Here is a 25,727-nt window from a genome sequence, read left to right on the forward strand (position 1 = left end):
ATTACTAAGCTGACCTGGAGAAGCAAGATGTTCAGTAATGCTGTTTAGTCACTTATTTCAGCCTAAATGATGCAAAATGAAGCATGTTTATGGAGAAGGAAATACATTTTGTCATTTGTTCTGTTGCTTCAGTGCACATGGAGATAACTGAGCGCAAAATAAGGCTTGCTGGAATTTTTGCAGTTTATTGAGAACAAAATAAGGATGGTTTAGACCCCATCCCATTAGGTGCTTCGCGTTCTCCATTTCTCTGGAAGCCGCTGGAAGCTTTAACTACTTCTGGGGCAAGGTGCAAAGAGCAGAGAACAGTTTTTGCAGAGCCCTGGAAACTACCTCAAGGACAGGAAGAGCTTTTCTATGCACAATCAGCAATAACAGGATGGGGCTGTGTTCAGGATAAATACTCAGGCAAAGCACCGGGGACATTTCCAGAGAATGAGGTCAATTACCCAAGAAGGGAGCAGGCTCCATGCACTGGAGTTGTTCAAAAGTAGGAAAGCTGACGGTACTGTGGGTAATGATCTTGGCTCTTGCACAGATGCTCTGCGTGACATTGGGTTGCACCCTGCTTCTGGTATTCATGAAGTGCTCCTTTTGCAGGCGTCAGACCTGCTTGCAGTAATCAAGAAAGCAGGATTTAGCTAGCCTGAGTGATTTCTAGGCTTTGGCTGAAAACACCTGGGTGGGTGTGCAGTTTCTCTTATGCGTACTGGGAATTAATCCGTTAAAGGTGATCAAAGAAATGAAACCACAGGGCTTGTGACTTGTTTGTTTCTCTATGGTACTTAAAGATGGTTTCAAGGATGTTTTTTTAGTATTATTTTGAAGTTTCCACTTGTTTTTAGTATCTGCCCAGCTTCCTTTCTGGAGGTGTAAGGAAGATTGAATTAGTAGTGAGATGGTGATTGCAGAGGACAGATCGAATTAGTAGTGAGATGGTGATTGCAGAGGACAGCAACCTCACTGCCTCCCACCATGAAGTAGGAGACCTGCTTGTTGCTGTAGCTTTATAGCTGTGATCTGGGGTGTCAGAGGGGCTGTAGTGTGACTGGAAAGACCAAAGAACTCTAGGGAAAATAAATCTTTTTGGTAGAGGATTCCTACTACCTCCACAAAAGGCTGGATTAACTCTTGGGAGATCTTTTAGGGTGAAAGTTGAGGTTTCATATTTGCAATGTGTCTGAGATATTCCAGTATGTAAACTAGGAATATGCTTTAAAAAGGAAGACCTTTATTGATACTTAAGAGCAAAACCACCTCCTCTCTTTGGGGTTCACCTTGGTCTAGCCCACAAAATTCATTGAATGGTTTGGGTTGGAAGGGACCTTAAAGATCATCTAGTTCCAGCCCCCCCTGCCATGGGCAGGGATATCATCGCAGCTCATTCCCTCTCCAGTTGACTGCTAGCCTCCAGGCTCTCCAGTGTGTCAGTATTTCAGGGTCCTTCAATGAGCCTTGCATGCTTGGACCCTCTCTAGTGCCATGTGTCTGCTGCTCTCCAACGTCTTCAGCTGCTTGCCTAACCCTGAGAGCAGAGTGCTGAGCTGGAGAGGCAATACTCCTATGGGCGAGAGCTTTGCCTTCATATGTGGGGGACCCCCTCACATCCACAGAGGGACCTTCGCTCTTCACATGACTTTTTAGGACATCTAAAGCAAATACACAGCTTGGGGCAACTCCCAGACAAGCACCAGATAGTTCTCCCCACTACGATCTTCCGAGCACCTCTGTGCTGGAGCAGATACAAAGATTGTCCCAATTGTTTGTGAGCTTCTAAGAATTGACATCATTCATTTATGGCAGGCCCTTGCATTAATCCTCCCTGTTAATTCCTTATCTCTGCTTCAGCATATTGGCTTTCAGAGCCCTCATCTGGGAAACTCATCATCTGTTTGTCTGGAAGTTGCCCTTATGCACGCCCTTTGCTTGCGTGCTGCAAAGCTGCACAAAGCACGGGGGAAGGCGATAGTTCAGGGGAAGCAAGGGCATGAGCAGAAAGTGGGCTCAGGGTGTGCACAAAGGAGGAATCACTGCAGGCTGAAGAACTGCAGCCTCCCAGCTGGCGGGTGCCAGCATCGGGCATCCCGATTCCCATGGCATGGGGCAGCTGTCTGTGCTGGGCAGGCTGAAGAAATCTTTTCCTCAAGCAGTGAGAGTCCAGCCACAGGGGAATTTGCCAGAGCGTTTCTTGCCCATAATAAAAAAATACATTTTTACGATTGAAACAAAAAAACCCCACCATTGAAATTGCAACAGCAGCAAACACATAAATTAAATTTTAATGACTTCCCAGCTACTTTTGTTTTTGTTTCAGCAGGAACCCTGCCAGAAAGCTTCAGGGAAAGGAGCTGAGGCTGTGTTTACTCGGGGCAAGTGTGTTTGTATCAACCCCTGTAATCACGCTGTAGCCTGTAGGTGGCCGGGGAAAGATGTGCAGGTTTCCATGTTGCTCTCAACCATCCTGCTACAGTCCACCCATCGAAGGCAGGAGATACAGACAGTATTTATAGAGGTTCAGCTGAGGCTGAAAAACTATTGCAGAGCCACTTGTGTTTCTCCTAAAGCATCGTAAGATGCTGGCAGCTGAAGGAGAGCTTAGCAGGAGGTATTGCTGCAGAAGGTGTTCTGCATTAGCAGATGTTCAGGACTGCTTCAGCATATCACCCAAGTGTTGGTGTGAGATACTGATTTTCTTGGGTCAAGATACTTCATTTAAAGTTTACTTAGGAAACATTTCTTTACCAAGGGGGGGTCCAAACCCTGGCACAGGCTTCCTGGAGAGGTGGTTGTTGCCCCACACCTGTCAGAGTTTAAGAGGCATTTGGACATTGCCCTTCACAACCGGCTTTAAGTGTCGGTCAGCCCTGAACTGGTCAGGCAGTTGGACGAGATGATCATTGTGGATCCCTTCCAACTGAAATGTTTTGGCCTATTCTATTCTATTCTATTCTATTCTATTCTATTCTATTCTATTCTATTCTATTCTATTCTATTCTATTCTATTCTATTCTATTCTATTCTATTCTATTCTATTCTACTCTACTCTACTCTACTCTACTCTACTCTGTTCTGTTCTGTTCTGTTCTGTCCTGTCCTGTGCTGTCCTGTCTTGTCCTGTCCTGCTTTGTCCTGCTCTGTCCTGCTCTGTCCGTCTGTCCTGTCCTGTCCTGCCCTGCTCTGCTCTGCTCTATGCTGTGCTATGCTATGCTGCGCTGCTGATGCCTCCAACAGTTTCCTATTGCACTGGCACAGACCCTTTATACGCTGCCTGTGTGACGATGTGTTTAGGGAAGTTCCCAGTCTCAACTTCATGGGCATTCAGCAGAAAGTGACCAACCTTTAACAACAATTCCAAAGGATTAACAGTTACAAAGGTAAGCTCTGCAGAGGTGGGGTATGTCCAGAGAGGAGTTGCTCTCTTCTGGCATTCACTCTGAGGCTGGACATGCTTTACACTGAAAACCCTATTTTTTTGCTTCATCTCCTACAACAACTAACTTCTGCCATTGGTTCACTCATCCCACAGCTGGTCCTGAGGCAGGAGGGATCTTTGGCTTCCCTCTCTCACCCTTTTTTGCAGTGTCCTGATGCTTCATCCTGACTTTTTAATATCCAAGTGGTCACGCAATTGAGCCTTGAAATAATAATCCCTGAAAGCACACATCCTGCTTTTTTGTAAATGAAACAGTCAGAAGAGCTCACCACTCTGAAAGAGTTAATTCTGCACAAAAAATATGTAGGGAAAGTAAAGGTTTTGCCACTTTCCATGGATTAATATTTTGCTGTACACCTCGTCTTTGTGCATCAGGCTTCTCCTTTTTCTTTCAGATTTTCCTCTGGTCCTGTTGAGGAACCTGCGTCATCCCGTCTACCTGCTGGTGGTGTTGGCTCAGGTCAACCTCTCTGCCATGGTTGCTGGTTTAGCAACATTCATGGGGAAGTTCCTGGAGAGACAGTTCTCCCTCACGGCGTCCTTGGCCAACATGATCATTGGTAAGTGTTGCTGTCAAGGCTTGCCAGTTTTTGAGTACCTCTTAGAGAATAATCTAGAGATTACTAAGAAGCACCTCTGGAGCTGCCAGTCTCCTTCCGTTGCCTCAGACAGACGTGGCACGAGGCCCTTGTCCGTATGCTTTTTCAGCTACTATCTACTTTCCTCCCCTTACACTGCAGCCTGAGCTTGCTAGAAAAAAACTCTTTTCAGACCCAGAGAAATGTTTGCTATCTAAAGCTGTTCCCTGTAATCAAGAAGAGGAAACCAACTCATTGCATCAAGGAAGCAGAGAAGGATCAGATAGGAACTGCGCATGTTTCTGTAGCAGGGATTACTTTACATCGATCATTGGGTTAAGGGTCCTTTAAAAAGTGGATAGTCAATAAAATTAAAAGCTGCAGAAGTGTATGCATGCATTTTGAAGATGCTTTGCAGCAAGAGGCCAGTCAGATGGTGTCCTGATCGTGTCTGAACTCTTCAAAATGTTTGTTGTAGTCAGACTTGTAACGTTGCTTGCTGTTGGTAGTGTCCTGAAGGAAAATAACAAGTATTAAGCAGGATATGTGCTCATCACATCAGACTGCTTTTGCTTGTATTGTAACATCCAGAATATCCTGTCCGAGCCTGAGGTCTCCCTGTGCGATCTTCTCACGGTAATAAAAATATGAAGAATAAAATCCTACTCTTTTAATCAGCTGGAGAGTTCAGAGGCCCAGACACAGAAGTATTTAAAATATAGTTTTGAACAAACAGCATGCATCCTCAGAGAAAGAGTCTTCTGAAGTCTGCAATGAATAAGTCAGAAGAAAGCGAGCGGAGCAGACTGGCAGAGCCCAGCAACCCCGGCTAAGTACAGGCAGAAAGGTTAAATGCTGAAGCAGTGGTGTCCTCCACTGGTCTGCCCTGCTGACTTGTTCCCAGGCTTGATTTATCTGCTCTGTTGAGGACATGCACCATATTTCTTGGACAAATTTATCTAGCTTTTGTTCCCAGCTACTGATTCTTGCTTTGCCTTATTCTGTGAAATCAAAAAGCTTTCTGTAGTTGGAAATCCCTTCGTTGTGTGGGTATTTATGGGCTCAAAGCAACCTCCCCGTTGAGCCTTTGTTGAATTAAATAGATTGCACTTCTGTATCTGCACTTTTGTATCCCATTGTAAAGGTGTGTTTTGCAAAATGCCAAGCCTGTCATGGAAACCTTCACAGTTTCACAATGATGGCCACAGAAGTGGGCACATTACTGCATTACACAGAAATTACATATCCTCTCTGGGTTTACTTGATATTTTCTCCTGTCTACACTAAAAAAATCACATTTGCTGGCTGAAGCATAGCTTTTCACTGCTCTCTACATCTTCCACGCATGGATACATAAGGCAGCCAGCTTGCTGTGGGATCCTGCTGTTTTGGCAAAGCTGTTCTTTTTTAGCATTATTCCAGCAGTCCCCGCAAAACCGCTGATCCCCTCCAGATCACCCATGCTGAAAAAGAGGAACCCAACAACAAATCCTCCAGGCCTTTGCTATAATGAAGGGACGGATACAGCTTGGAGGATGGAAAACAAGGTATAGGACCTACCTTTCTTTCCCCAGGTGCTGTGAACATCCCTGGGGCGATGGTCGGAATCATTGTGGGTGGTGCCATCCTGAAGCGGTTCCAGATGTCCTTGAGGCAATGCAGCGCCATATGCGTCCTCGGCATGTTCCTCTGCCTGCTCATGGCTTTCCCCCTCCTCTTCCTCGGCTGCCCCACGCAGAAGGTTGCAGGCATTACCTACAGCGAGAGGTACCGACATCTCCAGCTAGGCTGGGCATGAGTGGGTCATTCCTAGGGCTGTGGGGACACCCCATCCCCAGCTGCACTCCTCAGGGTGGAGGTGGGAGCTAAGCAGAATGCCCAGAAATGTGTTTATTCCTTCATGAGAAACAGTTAATGGTGACAAAATAAGTCTAAAATTAATGCTTTTGTGAATAAACACTTAATCTGCTGCGTCCTTACTCCTTCTAACTTCATGACTGGTTGTGAAACCTTAAATGAACATGGTTTTTGGCACAAACCGCACAAGATTAAAATTTCTTCTTGGCAAGTGTGGCATGTTACTCACAGGTGAATAATCTGGGCAGGGGCCAGCCCTGGAATCACACCTTCAGAGCTGTGGCTGCTTCTCTCTACCGTTAAACACCAGCAGGACCTTCTTGTCTTCCCTCAAGGGAATGGCTTCTGTAAAATCACACGTTCAGCATCCCGTGGTCTCGGTGGAAGCTTATCCAAGCCCTCAGCTCACCGCCTCCCACAGCGTGCTGTTGCAAATACCCCAAGGCTCCACATTTGGGGCCAAATACAGAATCATAAAATTGTTTAGGTTGGAAAAGGCCTTTAAGATTACCGAGCCCAACTGTTGAAGTAAGTGGGTGACTCCCTTAACCATTTGTGGTCAGCATGTGTTGCCCAGGCAGAGCGCAGGCTTGTGGGGTTAAAGTGGAATTTCTGTGGGTCATCACTTGCATATGGGGAAGGTTTTGTTAAACAATCAAGCGTTTCTTTACTAACCTCAATGTACGTGCAGTATATTTCCTGTATAAGATGCATGTTAATGATGCTCAATACCATGGATTAATATTTTCTTCCTGCTGTAGCTCTGAAGTTGGACACCACACCTTGGAGTGTAACCTCCAGTGTAACTGCCCTGAGAAAGCCTATAACCCCATCTGCGGCTCTAACGCTATTGAATACATCTCACCCTGTTCTGCTGGCTGCAGAGTCATAAATATTGATGCAGACAACTCGGTCTTGGTGAGTCATTTCCACTGTGCTCGTGTCCTGCCTTGGGATGGCTAATGAGGGACGACCAATGCAGTACTCAAGTCTGGCAATTAGGTTTTCTGATGTTTGTTAGCGTTGGACAAGCTCCTGGTGTTGGGCATGACCCTTTGAAATGAACAGGGGAAGGCTGAGAATGTCCCAGGAAAACCCTGGTGTCTCTTAGCGCTCTCCAGCTTAATGCAGTCCTTGCCAGTAGAGGTCCTTGGCCAAGGCAGCAAGCAGAAACCTTTTTAGGTATCCAGCCTTGGAGGATGTCAAGGTGTCCTCCCCCATCCACTGCTCCTTTCAAGGTCAGGTTTTGCTCCACAAACCCTAGTTTCAGTATCTCCCTTGCTACCTAGCAGTTTGAGTGGACTTTTTGCCTTTTGCTTTCCCTTCACCCCTAAACGGTCACCAACAAGGTCACCTTTCTTAGCTGTGTTTCCTGTGGTGGGACAGGAGGATGGGCGGTACGGAAGGGCCAATCTCAGCACCTAGCATGACCTCACATCCATGGATGCCTCTTGTACTCAAGGGATGTTGATTGTGGATGTTCCTCCATGCTCTCCACTCAAGTGGATGTTTCTCAGCAGGGTGAGGCAGCCCACCTCCAGAAGGCTCCTGCTATGAATTGCCCCATCTATGATCCTTGACCTACTGATTAGATATGAGGAAGAAACCCTTCCCCGTGAGGGCGGCGAGGCGCTGGCCCAGGCTGCCCAGAGCAGCTGTGGGTGCCCCATCCCTGGCAGGGCTCAAGGCCAGGCTGGACGGGGCTGGGAGCAGCCTGGGCTGGGGGGAGGGGGCCCTGCCCCTGGTAGGGACTTGTATGGTCTTGAAGGTCCCTTACAACCCAACCATTCTGTGGTTCTATGAAACCAGGCTCCCAATTAAGGCATCACATGCCCAAAGTTCCCTGAAACTCGATGGAGTCCGAGTGTTTCCATTTTTCGAGGGTTGTGAAGGCAAAATATCAGTGCATGTGGTACACATTTTCACATACCTTGATGTCTTGCAGCAGGTATCACCCATAGTGCTTACCCCATAGTTTTTGTTTGGCCTTTACCTAAAATACTGTTCAAAGCCTAGAATGAATAATTTAATTATTTAAATTTTTTTGCTGAAGCAAAATGCAAAACTACACTTGGTCCAAACTCCCTCCCTGCAGAGTGAGGGGAAATACCAGCTGAAAACGCTCAACTGATACCTACAGTTGCAGAAGCAGCCTGGGTGTTTCCATCATATAATTCATTTTAGCTATGCTACATCTATAGATCAAGAGAAAGGAGATAAATCTTGCTTTTGGAGACTCTGGGAGCAACTCTGTATATTCTGGGCAAGCCAGGCCTGGAGGGACCATTGCCCCAGTGCACGCAGCAGTGACATTTAGCAGACCTCCAGTGAATGCTCTGGGAGGGCCTCATTGGAGTAATGTTAATCCACCTTTCAGACTGCAGATTTGCAGCTTAAAAAGTTATGTTCTAGTTGCAGCTTGCATCCCCTCCCCAAGTGCCAGTTGTCAAGGCACACGTCTTGCATGAGAGGATAACTTAGCAGGAGAGTCCCGATGCAAGGGCTAGAGAAATGGGGTTTGCTCTGGGCTTACCCTTGATTTGCAGACCTGGCAGGGTTATTTCGCTGCCCTGTGCTTCTCTCTCCTCTGCTCCTCCCTGCCTGCTACCAAAACCCCAACAGAGCTGAGTTTTCACAGTGCCAATTGTCTGTCTGGTCTCCAGTCAATACGGTTCAACAAATAAATAGTATGGAAATCTTTGCCAATTCAAATACCTATCTGAAAAAAGTTAGCAATTCATATAGGGTGAGTAGTTTTCCGCTGTGTTCTTGGCACAGGATATGCATGGCAGCATGGGACTGTCTGGGCACTTTTTAGCAGCATTTTGTTAATTAACAACACTTCATTTTAGTAACAATTACATTTTCTGCCAGACCTTAGTCCCAAACATACTTTTATGCATCCCTGTACCTGCCTTTTGTACAGCAGATCCTTTTCAACTGTTTCTTCCTTCTCAAAGATGCCTCCAGCCCTTTGGCACCCTGTGCTCCTGAGTGTGACCCACTCCTGCACTCATTATACATATAATTATGTGTAGCCACACGTTAGAGCAAAATCAGGGCTCCCTTGATGGTGCCATGCAAACACTACTTGGTAAAGCCAGCATTAATTCTTCCTTTAGCACTAAGATAACTTGCTGAATCTTCTTTCCACCTACTGATGCAGCTTGACCCAATCTGAGTTGTGTGAGAGGTTCTCCTGCACAGGGACTGTGTCTTGGTAGGTTGGTATAAATACTGAGCCATGTGCCAGCACGTCGTAGCTGGAGCACGTTGCACCTGCCTGGGATGGGAGCTCGTGGCATGCAGTGATGTGGCTACAGATGCTGAGCCCTGCTCCTTTATCATGCTGGACTAGGAGCTGAGCTCAGGTGTCTGCAGAGCAACCTCAGACCCTCTTGGGTAGTACCTGTTGCATAAAAGAAAAAAAAAATAGGTTATGGCATTCTTTCAGCTCCTGCTTTCTCTGCTGCATTACACTGTTCTTACCATTTTCAGCACCTCTTTGCCAGAGCAGGGACCTGCAGCACTCATTGCCCACTGCTTTCCGTGTCCCAAATGCCTGGGTTTCTAGAAAACCTCCCACTGTGCAGAAAAACCTACAATTTTGTGCTTAGCTTTGCTGCAGCCCTTCCAGAGAAGGCTTGCATGGTGCAAGCTTGGCTTTAATACTCTCATTTGAAAGCCTTCGTGCACTGAAAGCGATTTGCTCTTTGCATTGCCCGATGTCCCCAAATTTCATGGGCAACGGCAGGAGCCTACAAACTTTGCTCCCTGGCAGTGACAGCTTTTTAGTGCTTTGCTGTTTGTTTGGGTCCAGCATGACCTGTTGGAGTGAGGTGGCCATGGAAGCTCCCCTAGGACTGCAGGAATCTCTGTGCCATGGGCTTCTGGGTTTCTGAGCCTTGCTCCGTTTTCATCGTGCATTGCCATGGATGGGAGTGGGGACGTCTCCCTGCTGCCAGCTGAGTCTGGTCTGGTCTGGTCTGGTCAGCGCAACCCCCAAAATTTAGGATACAGGAAGGTCCCAGCTGGAAGAAAAAAAAAAAAAAAAAAAAAAAAAGGATTAAATAAGGCAGCATCAGGCAGAGTATAATGTGAACAGCTTTCTCTCTTAAGAAAACAATTGCTAAATGGTACTTTGGGGAAGTTTGACGCACAGCCCTGAAAAACCCGGGGCTGGCTGTGTGCCACCCAGCTGCCTGCTCCTGCCCAGAAACCACAGCCCTGGTTTCAGGGCTGCTCTCCGTTATTCTCCTCTCCCCACTTCACTGGGTGGTTTGCCTAGCCCTGGGGCTGCGTCAGCCTTGTGGCACTGCTGCCCAGACGATGCGTCTCACAGAGATGGGCCACTGGTGGCTTTGTGGCTTGTCCCCGCTGCTCAGAGGTTTTTGCAACCAGGGTCATGCTCCCTGCTCTAAAATCCTCCAAGGTTTTGAATGAAAGGGGAAGAGCTCTGCCTTGTGCCTCCACCACGTGTATCTCCAGCCCTTGGTCTCCATTTGGCTTTGTACGAGTCCCCTTAATGTCGTGACTGTGATTCTCTGGAAAAGGTAGTGGTCACAGAGATCAAGCAAGTTTGAATTTATCTAATTGCATTTTTGTTAACTGCTTTGGCCCAAATTAATCTCGGCTATCATAGGCACTTCTCTGTGGTGGGTCCTCTGGAGACCCACCTCTCCCTCCATGACTGCAGAAGGAGCCCAGATGATGAGTTTGATTTAGTTCATTTCAGATGGCTGAAGAAGATAAATCCCAGTCTTAATTTAAAATATTAAATCTTCTTTCCTAAAGGAAGGAGGAGGAATTACATGCCTTTTCATCCCAAATCTCCCCCCACATTGTGCTCTCAGCCTTGTGGGTCTCTTTTATGGGTGTCACCCATGCCACTTCCCCAGGCAGTGATGTAGGAATGGGGATTTGGGAGACCCTGGGCTGCCTCTGTCTCTGAGATCACCTTGTGCAAACTGCCATCCCGGCATGAATCTGTCCCCCTCCGGCAACAATAAGATCCTGCTCATTTTATTTAAAGGTCTCTTTCAAAAAAAAAGACATTTCTTGTTAAGAAAAGAGAAAATTGTGACTAAATTCTGGAGGAAAAGAAAAAAATCCATATCCCTTGCCCTAGGGCATCTTTCCTTTGCTAATGCTGTGCCAGTTATTTATGATCCTCTCTCAAAGGTGAGATTTTGCATTTTCCCCTAGCAAGTGTTTTCTGATTTAGTGCCCCCCTGAGCCTGGGCTCTGGCCTCGGTTGCCAGCTCTGCTCTACACGTAGCCCCTGGATGAAGGGTCTCTCAGCAGGAGACAAGCTGGGTACAGGTGATGGAGCCCAGGATGCTCCCCAGCTATTTCCTCCAAAAGATGGAACACAGGTGTGTAAGCTCACATCAGGCTTCAATGTTTTATTAGCTGTGGGTGAGATTTGTCCATGCCAAAACCCCAGATTTATGCAGGATGCCAAAGTGTTCAGCTGGCAAACGATAACGTTAAGCTTACATTATGTGTAGGCATCTTCAGCGCACAACAGGCGTGCAACACGGGGCTGGGAGCACAAGCGTAGGATTGCTGCAGAGGGTGGGGAGGCATTGCTGGGGCTCACACCAACAGGGCAAGGATGTGTCTGGGTAAGGAGCATTTCCAGGTGCCTCTGGAAGTACAGGGAGATGAACCAAGGTACTGTGGTGGTCCCAGCTTCCCCATCAGCTGTGTGTGCTCACCTGTGTGATATCTCCTACTGGGGACTGGGACCTCCTGTCAGAGATGACAGCGTGTGGAAGGCTGGAAGTGGGCATGGCAATATGTGTTTTCTCATCCACTCAGTCTGTTATCCCCAGCCAGCTTCATTGTATGTTTCTTTTTTTCCACCCCCTGCTCCCTGAAGTGTTGAGTGCTAATTACTGCTAATTATTTACAGACAAAACCTAAACACCCTCCCTTCCTATGACAGCTGGCAGCTATTCCTGGTATCTCCATAGCTTTGAGCGGACGAGTAGCTTTGGGTTTTCTCTCTTCTTTGCAGAACTACACCAACTGCAGCTGCATCTCCAAAAACGGGCTCGCGGGGTTCGCCAAGCCCGGGACCTGTGGCACCGACTGCTTCCACCTCTTCCTGCCCTTTGTGGTCCTGTCCTGCCTGGCAGGGATCCTCGCCAGCATGTCCCACACGCCATCCTTCATGCTCATCCTCAGGTGAGCAGACTGGTTTGGCCGTGGTCTAGGTGCAGCCAGAAAAAGCATCCAGAGGTGGTGTTTGGAAAACCAAGGGGTCCTTGAATTGAGGAAGAAGTTTTTCTCCAGCTGAGGGACTGGAAGGTTAGATCAGCCCTATATTGCACCTCATGCCCAGTTCCTCCCTTTGTTTTTACATGGGTTTTGCACGAGTTGTCGCAGGGAACAGGGAACAGGGCTTCCCTGCTCCTGTCATCTGGCAGCTCATGTGGTTGTCCATCTTCTAGGCTATGCATGGCTCAAGAGCAGGCTGTACTTTGCTAGCAAAGACCTGGCACAGCAGGTCTGGCCAGAAGCATTGAGCATTTCCAGGACCTGAAGCAGGAGAGACCTTCAGGACTTGCTCCTGTAGACCCTGCACTAACAGAGCTCCTGCTGCCCTAAGACTACAGAGGCTCTTTCAAGGTCTCTCTGGCTGTGGCTGCTGATCCCTGCAGAGTTTAGCAGCAAGCGGAGACCTTGGGCTGCTGGAGGCTTTGCCATGGAACCACCAGTGCTGCATGGCTGATTGCTCTTGCAGGCAGCATTGGTGCTCACCAACAGGCTTAAGGAGGGAGCAGCCGGTGGGTGGGTGGGTGTCACACCATGCCAGGCCCCCACAGCACGTCCACCGTGGGGCTCATAGGAACCCCACGTTGTCCTCAGCACCCCCTATTCCTGGTATCAGCACAACTTCCAGGTCCAACAGCCATCCTGTTCCTTCTCCCCACCCATAGCTGATACCTCAGTAACGAGATGCACCAATAACTCGGCATTAATTTAGCACAGCAGTACTTTGGCACATTTTAATGCAGCTCTCTGTTAAGGAGTTTAATTACCTTCCTTTCTTCTCATGGATCTCGCTTGAATACAGCCTGCCTTGCCAGGGCAGAGAAGCTATGAGAACTCTGGTTTCTCACAGCCTTGGAAAGTTGCCCATGGGGCAGGCTGGAGCCAGCTTCCACACGAGCCCCAGACTGGTGGGGCTGGAGCCTGGGATGAGCAGGAAAGGCTGAGGGTGTGGGGGGGGCTGTGTGGGGAGAGAGGGGAAATCCATAGGGGAATCTCTGTGTTAGTCTATAAATGATATTTCCAAGCTTGTTTCTGTGGTCGAAGCACTCCAAACAGTTGCTTTTTAGGGAAAAGTTGTGGTTAAAGCCTGTTTTTACCTTGACGGCCAGGTATTTTTAAATCTCCTTTTTCTGCCAAGAGTGAGCTACGTGTACACCAGGCAGTCAGAGAGGGAAGGGAAGCTGAGTCCTTGGAGGTGTGCTGACCTGGAGGTCCTCTGCCACCCAGTCCTCCCCCATGTGTGACCCCAGCAGGAACCACAGTCTGAAATATTTATTTCAGAAAACTGTGGTACCACTGAAATATATGCTGGGGCACCCCACCTCAAAAAAAGCCACTTCCTCCACGGGTAAATCACTTCTTCAGTTACAAAAAATATCCCTTTTATTGTTTGTGTTTGGCAGAGCCAGCGGCTATATTGGTTTCTGTTTGTGTTTTACTCACGTGGATTCTTTAAATTAAAAGCAAAAATACTTAGCTGAGCTCCTCCCTGCCTCTCATGGAGTTCGGTAGGTTTTTCAGGCTAAGAAAAGACGGTGGTAAGCTTCTATTTCTAGCCCTAATGAATTTCTAGCCCTTCATCATTTTTGCTGATGTAAATGGGAGCTGCCAGGGGTCCTTGGTGGTCAGGTGGAAGGATGAATTTTTGAGTGAGGTGCTGCAAACCTTTGTGTGATGCCAGGGAGGGAAACATCCCTCTTTGCAGAATTGCCAGAGGGGACACACATTTCCATTTTGTTTTTCAGGAGCATCCATCCTGAAGACAAATCATTTGCTGTTGGGATACAGTTCATGCTGCTGAGAGTTTTAGGTAAATTAATATGTGTTGAAATGCCATCCTAGAAAATCATGGCAGCTCCTGGGGGTGCATGGGGATTTTATCCCTGAGCAGCTCCAGGGCTGCAGAAGTACTGTTTATTCAGCTGGCCAAAGTCTGTCCTAAGCCAGGGAAAGATGCTTCCCTGCAGGGCCTGGAAGGCTGCACATGGTGGGGAGGGACGAGCATCTCTGTGGGGGTACACCTACGCAGCTAAATAAAAGAGGGCAGGGAATAAGCTTAGGTCCAGGAGGGCAGCCCTTGGCTGTGTTCAGATACTGCTGTTTGCCTCCAGCCCGTCAGGTGGCTGCAAATCATGTCCTGTGAGCCCACTAGTTATTTTTCCTGTGGTGAAAATCCATGTTCACTTGGAGGCCCCTGGAATATGCCACTGCAGTTGTGGGAAGGTGCTTGCATGCACAGTGCATGAAGGAGTTGAGCATCGTTCCCGGGATGAGCGATGGTCCCTTATCAAAGAGCAATGAGAAAGAAGGACTGTCTTGCACCTTGTGTGCAAATGCACAGCTAGCCCTTGGCGTGCTGCGCAGGACCAGCGGCTTTGTGGGACTTTCCAATCCCTTAGCACATGGGAAAAGAACCAGGGTTGGGTCTGTCCCAGGAAAGGCGCTCCCATCACATAAGAAAGTCCCCTCTGACCCTCTGCTTCCAGCATGGATGCCGGGACCCGTTCTGTATGGCAGCGCCATCGACACGACCTGCATCCTCTGGGAGAAGAAGTGCGACAGGAGGGCAGCCTGCAGATACTATGACAATAACCTCTTCAGGCAAAGGTAGGGATGAGCAGTCAGGCTAAGGGCTGAGGCTACAGAGGGAAACCCAGGGGGAATGTGGCATCAGGCCACCTCCGACGTGGGATGAGTTGTTGTGCATGTCATGGTAAGCAAATGGGGAGACTCACATCCCCCTGGCCTGTGCTAACTCCCAGCAGTGCCCAGGAATGGTTTGGACAGTCATCAGTCCAGGCCAAAACCCTCCCAAGGATGATGGTAATTTACTGCTACAGACCACAGAGGTCCACTTCCAGAAGCACTCCCTGCACTAAAATGAGAACAACCATTTGCTGGAACAACCTCCCCAGGGATGTGGTCGAGTCCTCATCACTGGAGGTTTTCAAGAAGCAAGTGGACAAAGTGCTAGATAACCTCATCTAGGCTCCCTTTCCCACAAAATCTTGGACCAGATGATCTCCTGAGGTCTCTTCCAAGCTGGGCTGTTGTGTGATGCTCTAATTACTCATTTTACCAGCACTGATACAAGCAGCCTGTCCTGACACCTCCTCCATGGAGGTAATGCAGCAGCAAGGGTGACCCCAGCCTCAAAGATGCCTGTGAGGTGGTGCAGGGTCTGTGCAGGGTGCCTTGCACCCTGGGGTTCATCTTCCACCAGAACAGCCCAGCCCAACATGCAGAAGACACCAAATCCAGCCCATGCGCTGTGGGGAGGCTGGAAGGGAGTTGTAGGTGGTCTTCCATCCCCATTGTAAGTTCACTGTTGTTGAATGACTCACTGACCAGTAGCTGCAGCAAGTCCTATTCACCCTCAACCCCAAGATATGTTTTTATATGCCTCCTGCTTACCAGGAGATACGGTGTCTTAATGTAACGCCAAGGACAAATGCATCTTGATAGCTCGTCCGCCTCCTCTTCCCACCCTTCTTGGGACCCAGGCTTGCAGCAGTCGCTTGCCCAGTGCTGAATGTGCCCAAGGAGCCCGTCCCCATGTTCCCCCATGTTCAGTGTTTGCTGGGTGCCTGGGACATCAGGTGTTGGTGCTTGGTGCACATAGGAATGTTGATACCCTGACTTATTGTGTTTCCACCTCACAGGTACCTTGGTCTCCAGTTTTTCTTTGAGGTGGGTGCTTTTCTGTGCTTCGTGACCGTGTATGTGATTCTCAGACGGCAGGAGAGGGAAGCCAGCAATGCAGCAGAGACAAAGGCAGACCCAGAGAAGGAGAAACTGGCAGGAAACTCCAGAAAGAGCCCAGAATCCAAAGTGTGACACCAAAAATGTGAATTACAATCCATGTCTGGGCAGGTGAAGCCATGTGAATCACTCCACACCTGAACTGTGAAGGATGTGGACGATGGGGCTGCTTCCTAACCTTCTGGGTGGGGTGCACTATTCCTGTACTGCCATGTACTGTTCTATGCCTGCCTTCTCCACCTCCATGATGCAGCTTGCTCCTTCACATGGATTAGTCCACATTTATTAACCTTTGGACACTGCAGTCTTCTGGATTTATGTCCTCCAAAGCATTTGTTCCTTCTGACAGTCTCCGTGATGCCAGCTCTGGGCGTTAACCATATAGCTGAAAGGGTTTGTGTTTGGATTTTTTAAAATAAATAATTTTTAAGAAAATTTTTTTTAGTGAACCCATACATCTCCATAAATGATGGTCTGTCTGTAGCCCCCAACATGTCAGTTAACTTCTTCCTTTTGTTCTTGCAGTCTTAGATGGCCTTTCTTCCTTGAAGGCTTCATCCAGTACCAGCTGACATTGATGGGATTTTTGCAAGGATCAACTCACATGCTTTCCCAGCTGCTGTGTAGATGCTGCTTTGGTGGCAAGGAGGGATGAGGGTGCTGGGCAGGGAGGACATCAGAAGGAACTGCAGATCTCGCCTGGGAGAGAAACTCCAGCACCCACAGACTCGTAGAGCTTTGGCAGCATGGCCACATTTTGCAGTAATAACAATAATTTTTATTTTTGCATCATCAGTACTTATCACAGGAACTTATTGAAGCATGTGAGTGTTAAGGCTCCCTCCCATTTTCCAGTTTGACAAAAGCAGAACTTTTCTCAGGAATGCAGGACCATAGAGGGAGGTTGAATCCAGCCCTCTTGCAGACTGGGCAGAACTTGCAGTGAAGTTGTTTGACCACAGAGCCAGGCAGCCATGCTGTGCTCTTTGAAGGGGTTACTGTCAGATGCAGCTGTAATTATGAGGTGAAAGTCGAGTCTGGTTTTATTTTGGTGCAGCTGCCTCTATTTTCTGCATTCTTCCCATCTTAAGGCTCCTTTGCACCCAAGCACAAATTGTGTTCCTGGTCTCATATCATCAGTGTGAAACCACAGAACATTGGGTAACTTGTATTTTTTGGCTGCAGAATGGAATCCGGTAGAGAAACCAAAAATTCTAAGTTCAGCCCAAATATGCGCAAAAGAAAAAAGATACATGGTGGAGAAAATTCATTAATTCCTCACACCCTGGTGAGTAGTCCTACCATAAGGTCTGGGGTGTGCAGAGAAGTAAGGTGGTAGAAGGTGGAAGGTGCAGTGGTTAAGTGGCTGGTTTAGATATTTCACCACTGTTTGCCCAGCTGTTTTGAGAGACCCAATTAAGATCCTTCAGAGTAGGAGGCTAATTTTATTTTATTTTATTTTATTTTATTTTATTAGGCTTTTTTAACATATTTTTGTCCATTGCCTTTTGTTCATTGATGAGCTGGTTAAGAGATTCTACAGCCCTGTTCATGGGTACCTACACACAGAAGTGACTTTTGGCTTATAAGAAGGTGTTAGAAGACAGACGTGTGAGTGGATGCTGAGGAGGTGTAGGTGGACCTATTCAAGGAAGGATGAGTAGCGTGTCCTAACCATGAGCATTGGAAGGCCAAATCTGGGGGGGGTTTGCACTCTTCTCAGTTTTCAAGCCATGACTAGGTAGCATCTGTTTCTAGACCAGACTGTTACCAGGTGTGGAATAAGAATGAGGTTCTTTGGGAAAAAGCAGGGAAGAGACAGTCCATGATGTTCACAGTGGTCCCTCCAGCTCTCGGCAGCCCATGAATTTGTGGCATCCTCCCTGCATCCGGCGGGGAAGAAGGTTCTTTCCTGGCTAAGCACAAGCCCTTGGCTCGCTGGCAGTTTCCTGCCTTGTTCAGCACAACTCAAGTCACTCCAAGGTACTTTCCAAACCACAACAAACTAATAACATCACAATTCATTTCATATTACGGTGAGGAAAGCCAAGAGCTGCAGTGTGCTTTGCCAGCAACACGCCTGGATAGGGTTGCAGGATGACTTTATAAAGTCAGAAAAGTTGCACCTCCCTACCATTAGGACAGCGGAGTTCAGATGGGGACCAGACCATCCCTGAGCACCAGAGCAGCACAGCCTGGTCGGTGGCCACTGCAGAGATCCAAGGAGTCCTGGGCTCTGAGTTTTGGTCGGCTGGTGCAATCCTTCTGCAGAATTGCTGCCGACCCTTTGCTCATCCTGTGCTGCTGGGTTTGCCCTGCCGGGCTGTTGGGCAGTGGTGGGGACAGGCACAGGGCGTAGCTGTGCTCTTGCAGAGCCTAGCACTTAGACTTCTCCTGTTATCAATCAGAGCGGGACCGTGCTGGTTTTGGTTGGGGTAATTTTCTTCACAGTAGCTGGTATGGGGCCACGTGTTTGGATTTGTGCTGGAAACAGGGTTGGTAATTCAGGGATGTTCTAGTTACTGCTGAGCAGTGCTTACTCAGTCAAGGTCTCTGCTCTTCACCCCACCAGTGAGCAGGCTGGGGGGGCACGAGGAGGTCGGAGGGAACATCAGCTGACCCAAGGGATATGCCATAGCATATGGCATCATGCTCAGCATATCAAGCTGGGGGAAGAAGAAGGAAGAGCGGAACATTTGGAGTGATGGTGTTTATCTTCCCAAGTCCCCGTTAGGCGTGATGGAGCCCTGCTGCCCTGGGGATGGCTGAGCACCTGCCTGCCCATGGGAAGAGATGAATTAATTCCTTGTTCTGCTTGCATGCGTGGCTTTTGCTTTACCTACTAAAGTGTCTTTGCCTCAACACTAGAGTTTTCCAACTTTTACCTTTCTGATTCTATCCCCCATCCCACCGGGAAGGGGGAAGGAGCTAGCGGCTGTGTGGAGCTTAGTTGCCAGCTGGGGTTAAACTACAAAACACCCTCAAAGGACAACTGTGCAGCCTTTCTGAAAGCCCCCCAGATTGCATCAGCTGTTTCTTAATCCTCATGATTACCAAAGCAGTGGTGTTGCTTGTAGAAAGGAGGGAGAAAAAGGGGGAGAAAACCCACCCTTAACAGCAATTTGTCTTGTAAGTTTGTTCACAAACAGCACCATGCAAAAATGAACAGCAAGTTCAATGATGTCCCTTGGATTCGCGGTGCTATTTCAGGTGACAGGCAGGCTGCACTGTCCCTCGGCCGTCTGACTGGAGCGATGGCCAGGTCTGCTGGGCTCACAATGGATGCAGGAGCAACCCGCAGGATGGCCTGGCCAGTTCACTCCCAGCATGGCCTGTTGTCACTGCTGGGCTTGGGACTCCACATCCATTTTCCACTTGGAAAACTCCTATCACATCGTATAGAGATTTTTCTCAGGCAATGCACAAACTGGTTCAGCCTGAATTCTTCCTTTTCTCATTACCCATCCAGCAAAGGAGGGTTCCCTGTGGGTAAGCATCCAAGGCAATTGCAAACTGTGTATTTTAGCTTTGTGGTCAACTATAAGCCTGTTATTATGCTTTTGCCATGGTAATTTCCATTAATTTGGGCTGGAGTTTCTATAAAGAGAAATAAAATCACTTTTTCCCTTTCCCCTCCTATTCTAGAACACTGTTGAAAGGGACTGACTTGCAAGAGAAGATTAAAAAGGCTAGTTCCTGCTGTCAGCAGGGAGGGACATAAACCCCAGGAAATATGAAAAGGTTGTCAGCACCAAGGGAAGAGGAGGAGTGTTTGATGGAGAGCAAGGGGCAGGCAGGTAGGAGGATTACAAAAAAGAAAGCAAAGGAAGGTGTAGCCTCAGCAAAATCCACCCGGTGCTGTTATGCTTTGCCAGGTTTTCCCCAGAGGAGATATTCCCCTGGAGATAGCTTAAAATAGATTTTACAAAGCACTTAAGGGTATGTCTTAGGCAACAGCCATAAATCGCACAGGGGAGGTTAACATCAGTCATTCCAGCTGGGCCATAACTCCATTGACTTTCTTCAATCTTGCTCCTTTGTGGTCCAGGAAGGCTAAAGGAGATAACCTATGGTGAGGCAGGTACAGGAAAGATGTCCGGCTCAGGAACTGGATGCACTGGATGTTTCCGTGCAGCACTTTGTAATACCAGGGGTCACAGACCTGAATACGGAAGAGTGCTTTTAGGGCTGCCGAGAATTGCACAGGATCAAAAGGATGTATTAAAACAGGAGCAAAGGCTATTTCCCAAACTACAAGAGAGCTTTTCAAGTTGTGAGGAGGTTAGGTGGGTGGCACCAGTTCCAGCAGAGGCAGCAAGCTGGTTAACAGACAGCTCTGCAGGAAAATAGCTCCAAGGCTGGGAGCCGCTTTTGCGCAGTTACCGCTGTCAGGTCACCCTGTTCATATCAACCCCTGCAAATTCCTCTGTGGTCTGCAGCATCTTTTCATCATATGCTGGCACTCTTTGTACATATGTTTTTAATGTGGTCGTGGTGGCTGGTCTCCAGTGCATTGCAGCCTCCAGTTAACCAGTCACTAAATGTAGCATTGTAGGAGCCCCTCAAGATCTCCGATGTCCTGTCTTAAAGGTCAGTATCACAGAAATGTTCTAAGAGACCTCTGTAGGTCATCTAGTCAGCAAGATCATCACCAGCACTAGATGAAGGTAGCCATGACTTTGACCTGACCTAGAAAAACCTCCAAGGATGGAGATGCCACAGCCTCCCTGGTGCCAGGCCTGCACCACATTTCTGGTGACAAATGCCTTTCCTAGTGTCCAGCATGAGCTGCCCAAATCACGTTGGGGCTGTTGCCCCTTGTTATGCTTTCTTTTGTGGCTGAAAACAGTTTAGATCTGTCCTCTCTACCCTTTAGGTAGCTGTAGGGTGGCATTAAATCGCCCTTAGCATCCTTTTGGGTTGACTAAACAAACCAGATCCTGCAGCCTCTTCCCACTGACCATGTGCCCCAGGTCCCCCCCAGGCCCTCTCTGTTTTAGCTCCATCCCTCTTGAACTGGGGAACCCAAACTTCACACTATATCCCACGTGTGGGATCACCAGGACTGAGTGTAGGGGATAAAAACGTTCCTCAAGGTCCTTCTGGTGCTGGCCACCATGTGGTTTGGCTTTCTCACAGTGAGGGTGCTCTGCTGGCCTAAATTCAACCGGGTGTGCACTGTAATCCTTTTCAGTGGGTTCCTAGTCGACCAGGCAGTTCCCAACCTGCATTTGTGAGTGGGTTTATTTTGACCCATGCGCAAATTACCTCACACTTCTTGATGAGCTTTCCAGAGGCTTCTGTTGACCCAACCACCACGTTTCTCAAGGTCCCTTTGGACTGAAGCTGTCCCATTCATCATGTCACCTCTTCTAATTTAGTAACCCTTTCAGACTTGCTGAGATGCATTTTCTCTCATCATATATGTCACGGATGAAGCTACTGGACAGTATCAGCCCCAGTACTGATCCCTGAGGTCAACAATTCCCCTTCCTACCAGCCATTGGCTGGATGTAGAGCCATTGATCACTAGTCTCTAAGCCTGATAGTCCCACCAGTTTTCAGCCCATCTAAAATTCCTTTGCCTACAAGCCAACACCTTCTCAGCCTTTTCTGGTTGTCTGGGACTCAGATCATCAGTTTTCCAGAGATGACAGAGGGTGACCTTGCAAACATGTTGGCCAGTTCCTTCATCACCCTCTGATGAAATCCATCTGACTCCATGGATGTGAATGTTCCAACTTCTCTGAGCAGTCGTCCTGCTCCCTGGGCTCTCCATTTACCTCCCCAACCATCCTGTGGGACACAAAGGTCTAGGAGATGGATATGCATGTAAACACAGGGGCTAAAAGGGTGTGTTGAGAACTTCAGTCTTTTCCACAGCATCTGACACCAGCTGTTTTCCACATCCATCAATGAAATCACATTTTCATTGATCCTTTTTCGACTAGTAGAATACCCATAGGATCCTTTCTTGTTGCCACATTGGCTTTATCTCCAGCGGGGCTTTGGTGTTCAGGATTGTGTCCCTAAGAGCCCAGGCAATGTATTTGTACTCCTCCTCTGTTGCCTGTCCTCACTCCCATGGTATGCTCTCTTCTTGTGTTTTAGCTCATTGATAAGATCCTTATTAATGGCCTTCCCTTGAAATTACTGTTCTTCCTGCCCAAGATGAGGGCTTATCCTGCGTTCTTCAAAGTTTTCTTGACAAACAGCCCCACTCTGCTGGGAACCCCAGCCTTCCATGGCTGGTCCTGGAGGATTCAGCCTAGTGAGTCTCCAAACAAAAGTCTGCTTTCCTGAAACCCTGAGGCATAACTGCTGTTCACCTTCCCTACCTTCCTCCAGACCTTGCCTGCCTCATGATGGCAGCAGCCCCAACTGCCTCTGTGGCCACATTTGCTTTCAGTGCTTTCTCCATGATAGCGCACCACCTTACTCAGCCCCTCTAGCATCTGCAGTGGGAAATTGTTACCTGTCTGGGGTTTTTCCTTTGGCTGGCATGATGGAGATCACACATGGATCCCCACTGTCTCACACCCTGAGTGCTGTATTTGTCTTTATCTGCTGATGGTGTCCCCTGGCTGAGTTAGTGATTGATGTCCGTGCAGTTAACTGCCATGGAAAGCTGGAAATTTGGATGAGCCTTAGCAATTTTTCTATAACATCCTGAATCTGGGCTCCAGGCAAGCAGCAAACCTCCCTAAATGGCAGGTCTGTCCAGTAGGTAGGTGCTTCTGTCCTGCAGAGCAGTCTCCAACCACCAGCACGGCTGCTATAGTGACCTGAGGTCTCTAACAGCCCAAGGTTTCAAGCCCATAACCTTCCCCTGATGGATCCAATTCCTCCTCCTGTTACCAGCCCTGAACTCATTTTCTTGGCAGATCTAACCCAGATCCATGCATTTTTCATCCAGTCCCAGCCAGCTTTCTGTGCCAACAGTGGCACAGCATCCCTCAGTAGCCAAGGCAGCACGGTGCTGGTAGAGCAGCGGTACCCAAGTGGCACCACACCAAAGTATCTCAACAATTTACCATCTGTCATCCTCAAACCAGAAGAAGCTGAGGCACCAAAATAAAGCTGGACCAGCCCTCTCAGAGCTGGCTTTCCCCTTTTGCCCATGCTGCTCAGCCCAGTGGTCAGTGCACTGGGAAGCCCTTCAGAGCAGACAGCTCAAATCTTCTCCATGGCAAAATTAACACACTTCCTCGCCTTTTCTCGGGAGACACAGGGGAAAACCTGATAGTTATCCTCTTGACAGCAACCTTTTTTTTAAGTACCCATTACCATTTGACCTTCCCTTTTACGGAGTAAACAAACCCAACAGATTCAGCCTCTCCCTCCTAGCTTGTGTTTTCTAAACCCTTAATAAATCCATCACTGCCTCCTTCAGTCTCTCTAATTCCTTCATACACCTCTGAAAGTGCAGCACTTGGCTAGGCACAGATGGGACTTCCTCAGCACGGGCCAGAGCATAAAAGTGATGATACTTAGTGCCAGAACCTCTGGAGTGTGGTTTCATCCCCCAAGTTCCCATCAGCTGGGAGAACCCACAAAATTGGAGCATGGCTGCATCCAGTACAGGGTCTGCATGCCCAAAGCACTTCTCAGCTGCAAGGGATCTGGGAAATGGCAGAGATGGCATGAGAGAGGGTGTGGGGATCAGCACAACACTCAACAGAGGCTTGCACTCAAAGAAAAGAGGATAGGGAGGAATTTGAGAAGTTTCCCAGGTTTGTCTGTTTTCCTCAAAGCAGGGCCAAGGCCACCTTCTCCATCCCTGATGAAAGATAACCCAGTCCTTCCTAGCAGCCCCTTGCCAGAGGCCAGCAATTACTCAGGCAGAAGATAGTCACTGTCCCAGCCGAGAAAGATGCCTACTTCATTATCGAGGAGTGACAAACGGCAGTGCAAATGGTGAGAGCAGCAAATTCAGTAATTGCTCTTGTCAACTGTATTAAATTGAGACAGCTTAACACAGCAGTTCTTCAGGTGTCCCTGGCCAGCACCCAGACTCCATCCATCCAGCAGTAGAGCAGGAGCTGGTTGCCTTCAAGTACCACCGTGCACAGATGAAGGTTCAAAAAGGGGCACAGCTACATCTCCAGTGCTTGACATGGTGAGGACCCACTCATGGCTGGGATAGCTCTCCCCACAGTCTCTTACACAAGACAGGGATGGGGACCAGCACCTCAAAATAGGGTTCACGAAAGCTGAGATGTACTGGGAGCTGCTTGAACCCAGCAGAGGTAAATACCAGGGAGGTGTGATGGAGATCTCTGTCTGGAAAGCCACAGCACCTCTCTTTTTTGTCTGATTGCCCCATGATTAGAGCCCTTGCTTGGGGCAGAGGAACCCAGACTCCAACCTTCCATCTTCATGAGGGTTTTCAATGTGTCGCATCTTGTAGATGTCTGTATTGGTGCCGTTCCTGGCATTTTAACCCCTTCCCACTAAACAGCCTATCTTCTGGGCTGCAGCTCAGCCCATGAATATTCACAATTGGTTCAAATCTTTGCAGGCTAGAGAAGAAAAACATCAGCAGACTTTGCCAAAGATTCAATGAACCTGGTTCCTTGCTGTCTGTCTGAGTGAGGAGGGTTCCAAGGCATTTATGGAGCTGAGAGCTACTTTATAGCCAAGCACAATGCTCATTCCTCTGGAAAAGAGAAAAGCTAAAGCTTTTAAATAGACTAGCATCCCCTTGGTCTATTTATCTCAGCTAGATATCTCCCCATGGTGCTCCTGGCCACCGCTCTACTGCAGTCAAAGCCCAGATGGTTTCTTCTGGTCATCTGCTGCTGTCGAAGGAGCAGGTTTTTCAGCAGAGGGGATAGGGATGGTCCCATGTGGATTTGGTGACTGCAGAATGCCAACAAAAAATGTGTATCAAAACCCGCTGGATGTTTCTGTTAAAATTCGCTCAGACTGCCTCCAGCAGCTTGAAATCTGTTCCCAGAAAATGCTCGTTGAAGAGACCCAGTTTGAAGCAAAACCACGAAGAATCACTGTGCCTGGCCACAGCCTAGGACTGAGGCAGAGCTGCGAAAGGCATCCAGTCCCCAAGCTGGGGAAGAGGAAGGTAAATCATTCAAATATGTATATAAAAAAAGGTAGAAATACTCAGTTTAGGAAGGTTCAGGAAGTTCCCACTGGGATGCTGAAAAGATGAGCCAAGGGAGCCCTGAACCGCTGCTAATTAACCCCACAGTTCACAGAGGCTGGGGGTTTATGGAGGATCTTGGAAAGGGAAAACGAAGGAATTGGGCAGATCCAGATCCAGCTTAACGCTGAGCACCAGAAAGACGGTGAATTGCTAATGCATGTACAATCTCCTGGATAATAATGTAATGGATTGTCACATCAAACATTTAATTTCTCCTTTGGGCAGGTAACTGGCCCATCTGGGGAAGCAGTGCAACCTCTTGACTTAAGTAAGGATTTTGACACTACCCCACTGTATTGTCATAAACTGATCATCTGCCATACGAAATTAACATGCAGAGAGGAGAAAAAAGAAGGGGAAAGAGCATGCTTAATTGGAAAGCTTCACTTCCAGGGGTTGCGGGTAGTTTACTGCCTAGCCTAGCCAAAAGGTTTTATCTAGCAGGATCTCACTAAGGTCTGTCCTGTCTCCGACACTAATCAATATTTTAATTAATGACTTGGACGATAAGAGAAAGAGGAGCTAATATAATTCCTGCCTGTGGTCACAAGTGCTGCCAGCAGCAGGATTAGGATTCAGATCATTCATGGCAGATTGGAGAAATGGCCTGAAATCAATAATGCTGGGATTCAACATCAAGAGCAAAACA

At 48.1% G+C, this 25,727-nt stretch overlaps 1 protein-coding gene across 5 annotated transcripts in view; it reads left to right on the forward strand.

Annotated features, from left to right (window-relative positions):
- SLCO2B1 (solute carrier organic anion transporter family member 2B1) overlaps positions 1–17,624 on the forward strand; it is a 62,397-nt gene extending 44,773 nt beyond the window's left edge. For 2 of the 5 annotated variants that reach the window (XM_037377109.1, XM_037377108.1), the window contains 7 exons: positions 3,829–3,993; positions 5,586–5,778; positions 6,630–6,786; positions 11,891–12,060; positions 13,896–13,960; positions 14,637–14,757; positions 15,813–16,365. In XM_037377109.1, coding sequence (XP_037233006.1) covers positions 3,829–3,993; positions 5,586–5,778; positions 6,630–6,786; positions 11,891–12,060; positions 13,896–13,960; positions 14,637–14,757; positions 15,813–15,987 — 1,046 coding nt within the window. In that variant the 3' untranslated portion in view covers positions 15,988–16,365. Of the gene's footprint in view, positions 1–3,828; positions 3,994–5,585; positions 5,779–6,629; positions 6,787–11,890; positions 12,061–13,895; positions 13,961–14,636; positions 14,758–15,812 lie in introns of all 5 variants that reach the window. The other 3 variants (XM_037377106.1, XM_037377104.1, XM_037377107.1) reach the window with 3 other exon arrangements.
- The last annotated feature ends 8,103 nt before the right edge of the window (positions 17,625–25,727 follow it).

The sequence above is a fragment of the Falco rusticolus genome, chromosome 2 (assembly GCF_015220075.1).
Source record: "Falco rusticolus isolate bFalRus1 chromosome 2, bFalRus1.pri, whole genome shotgun sequence".
Taxonomy (NCBI): Eukaryota; Metazoa; Chordata; class Aves; order Falconiformes; family Falconidae; genus Falco; species Falco rusticolus.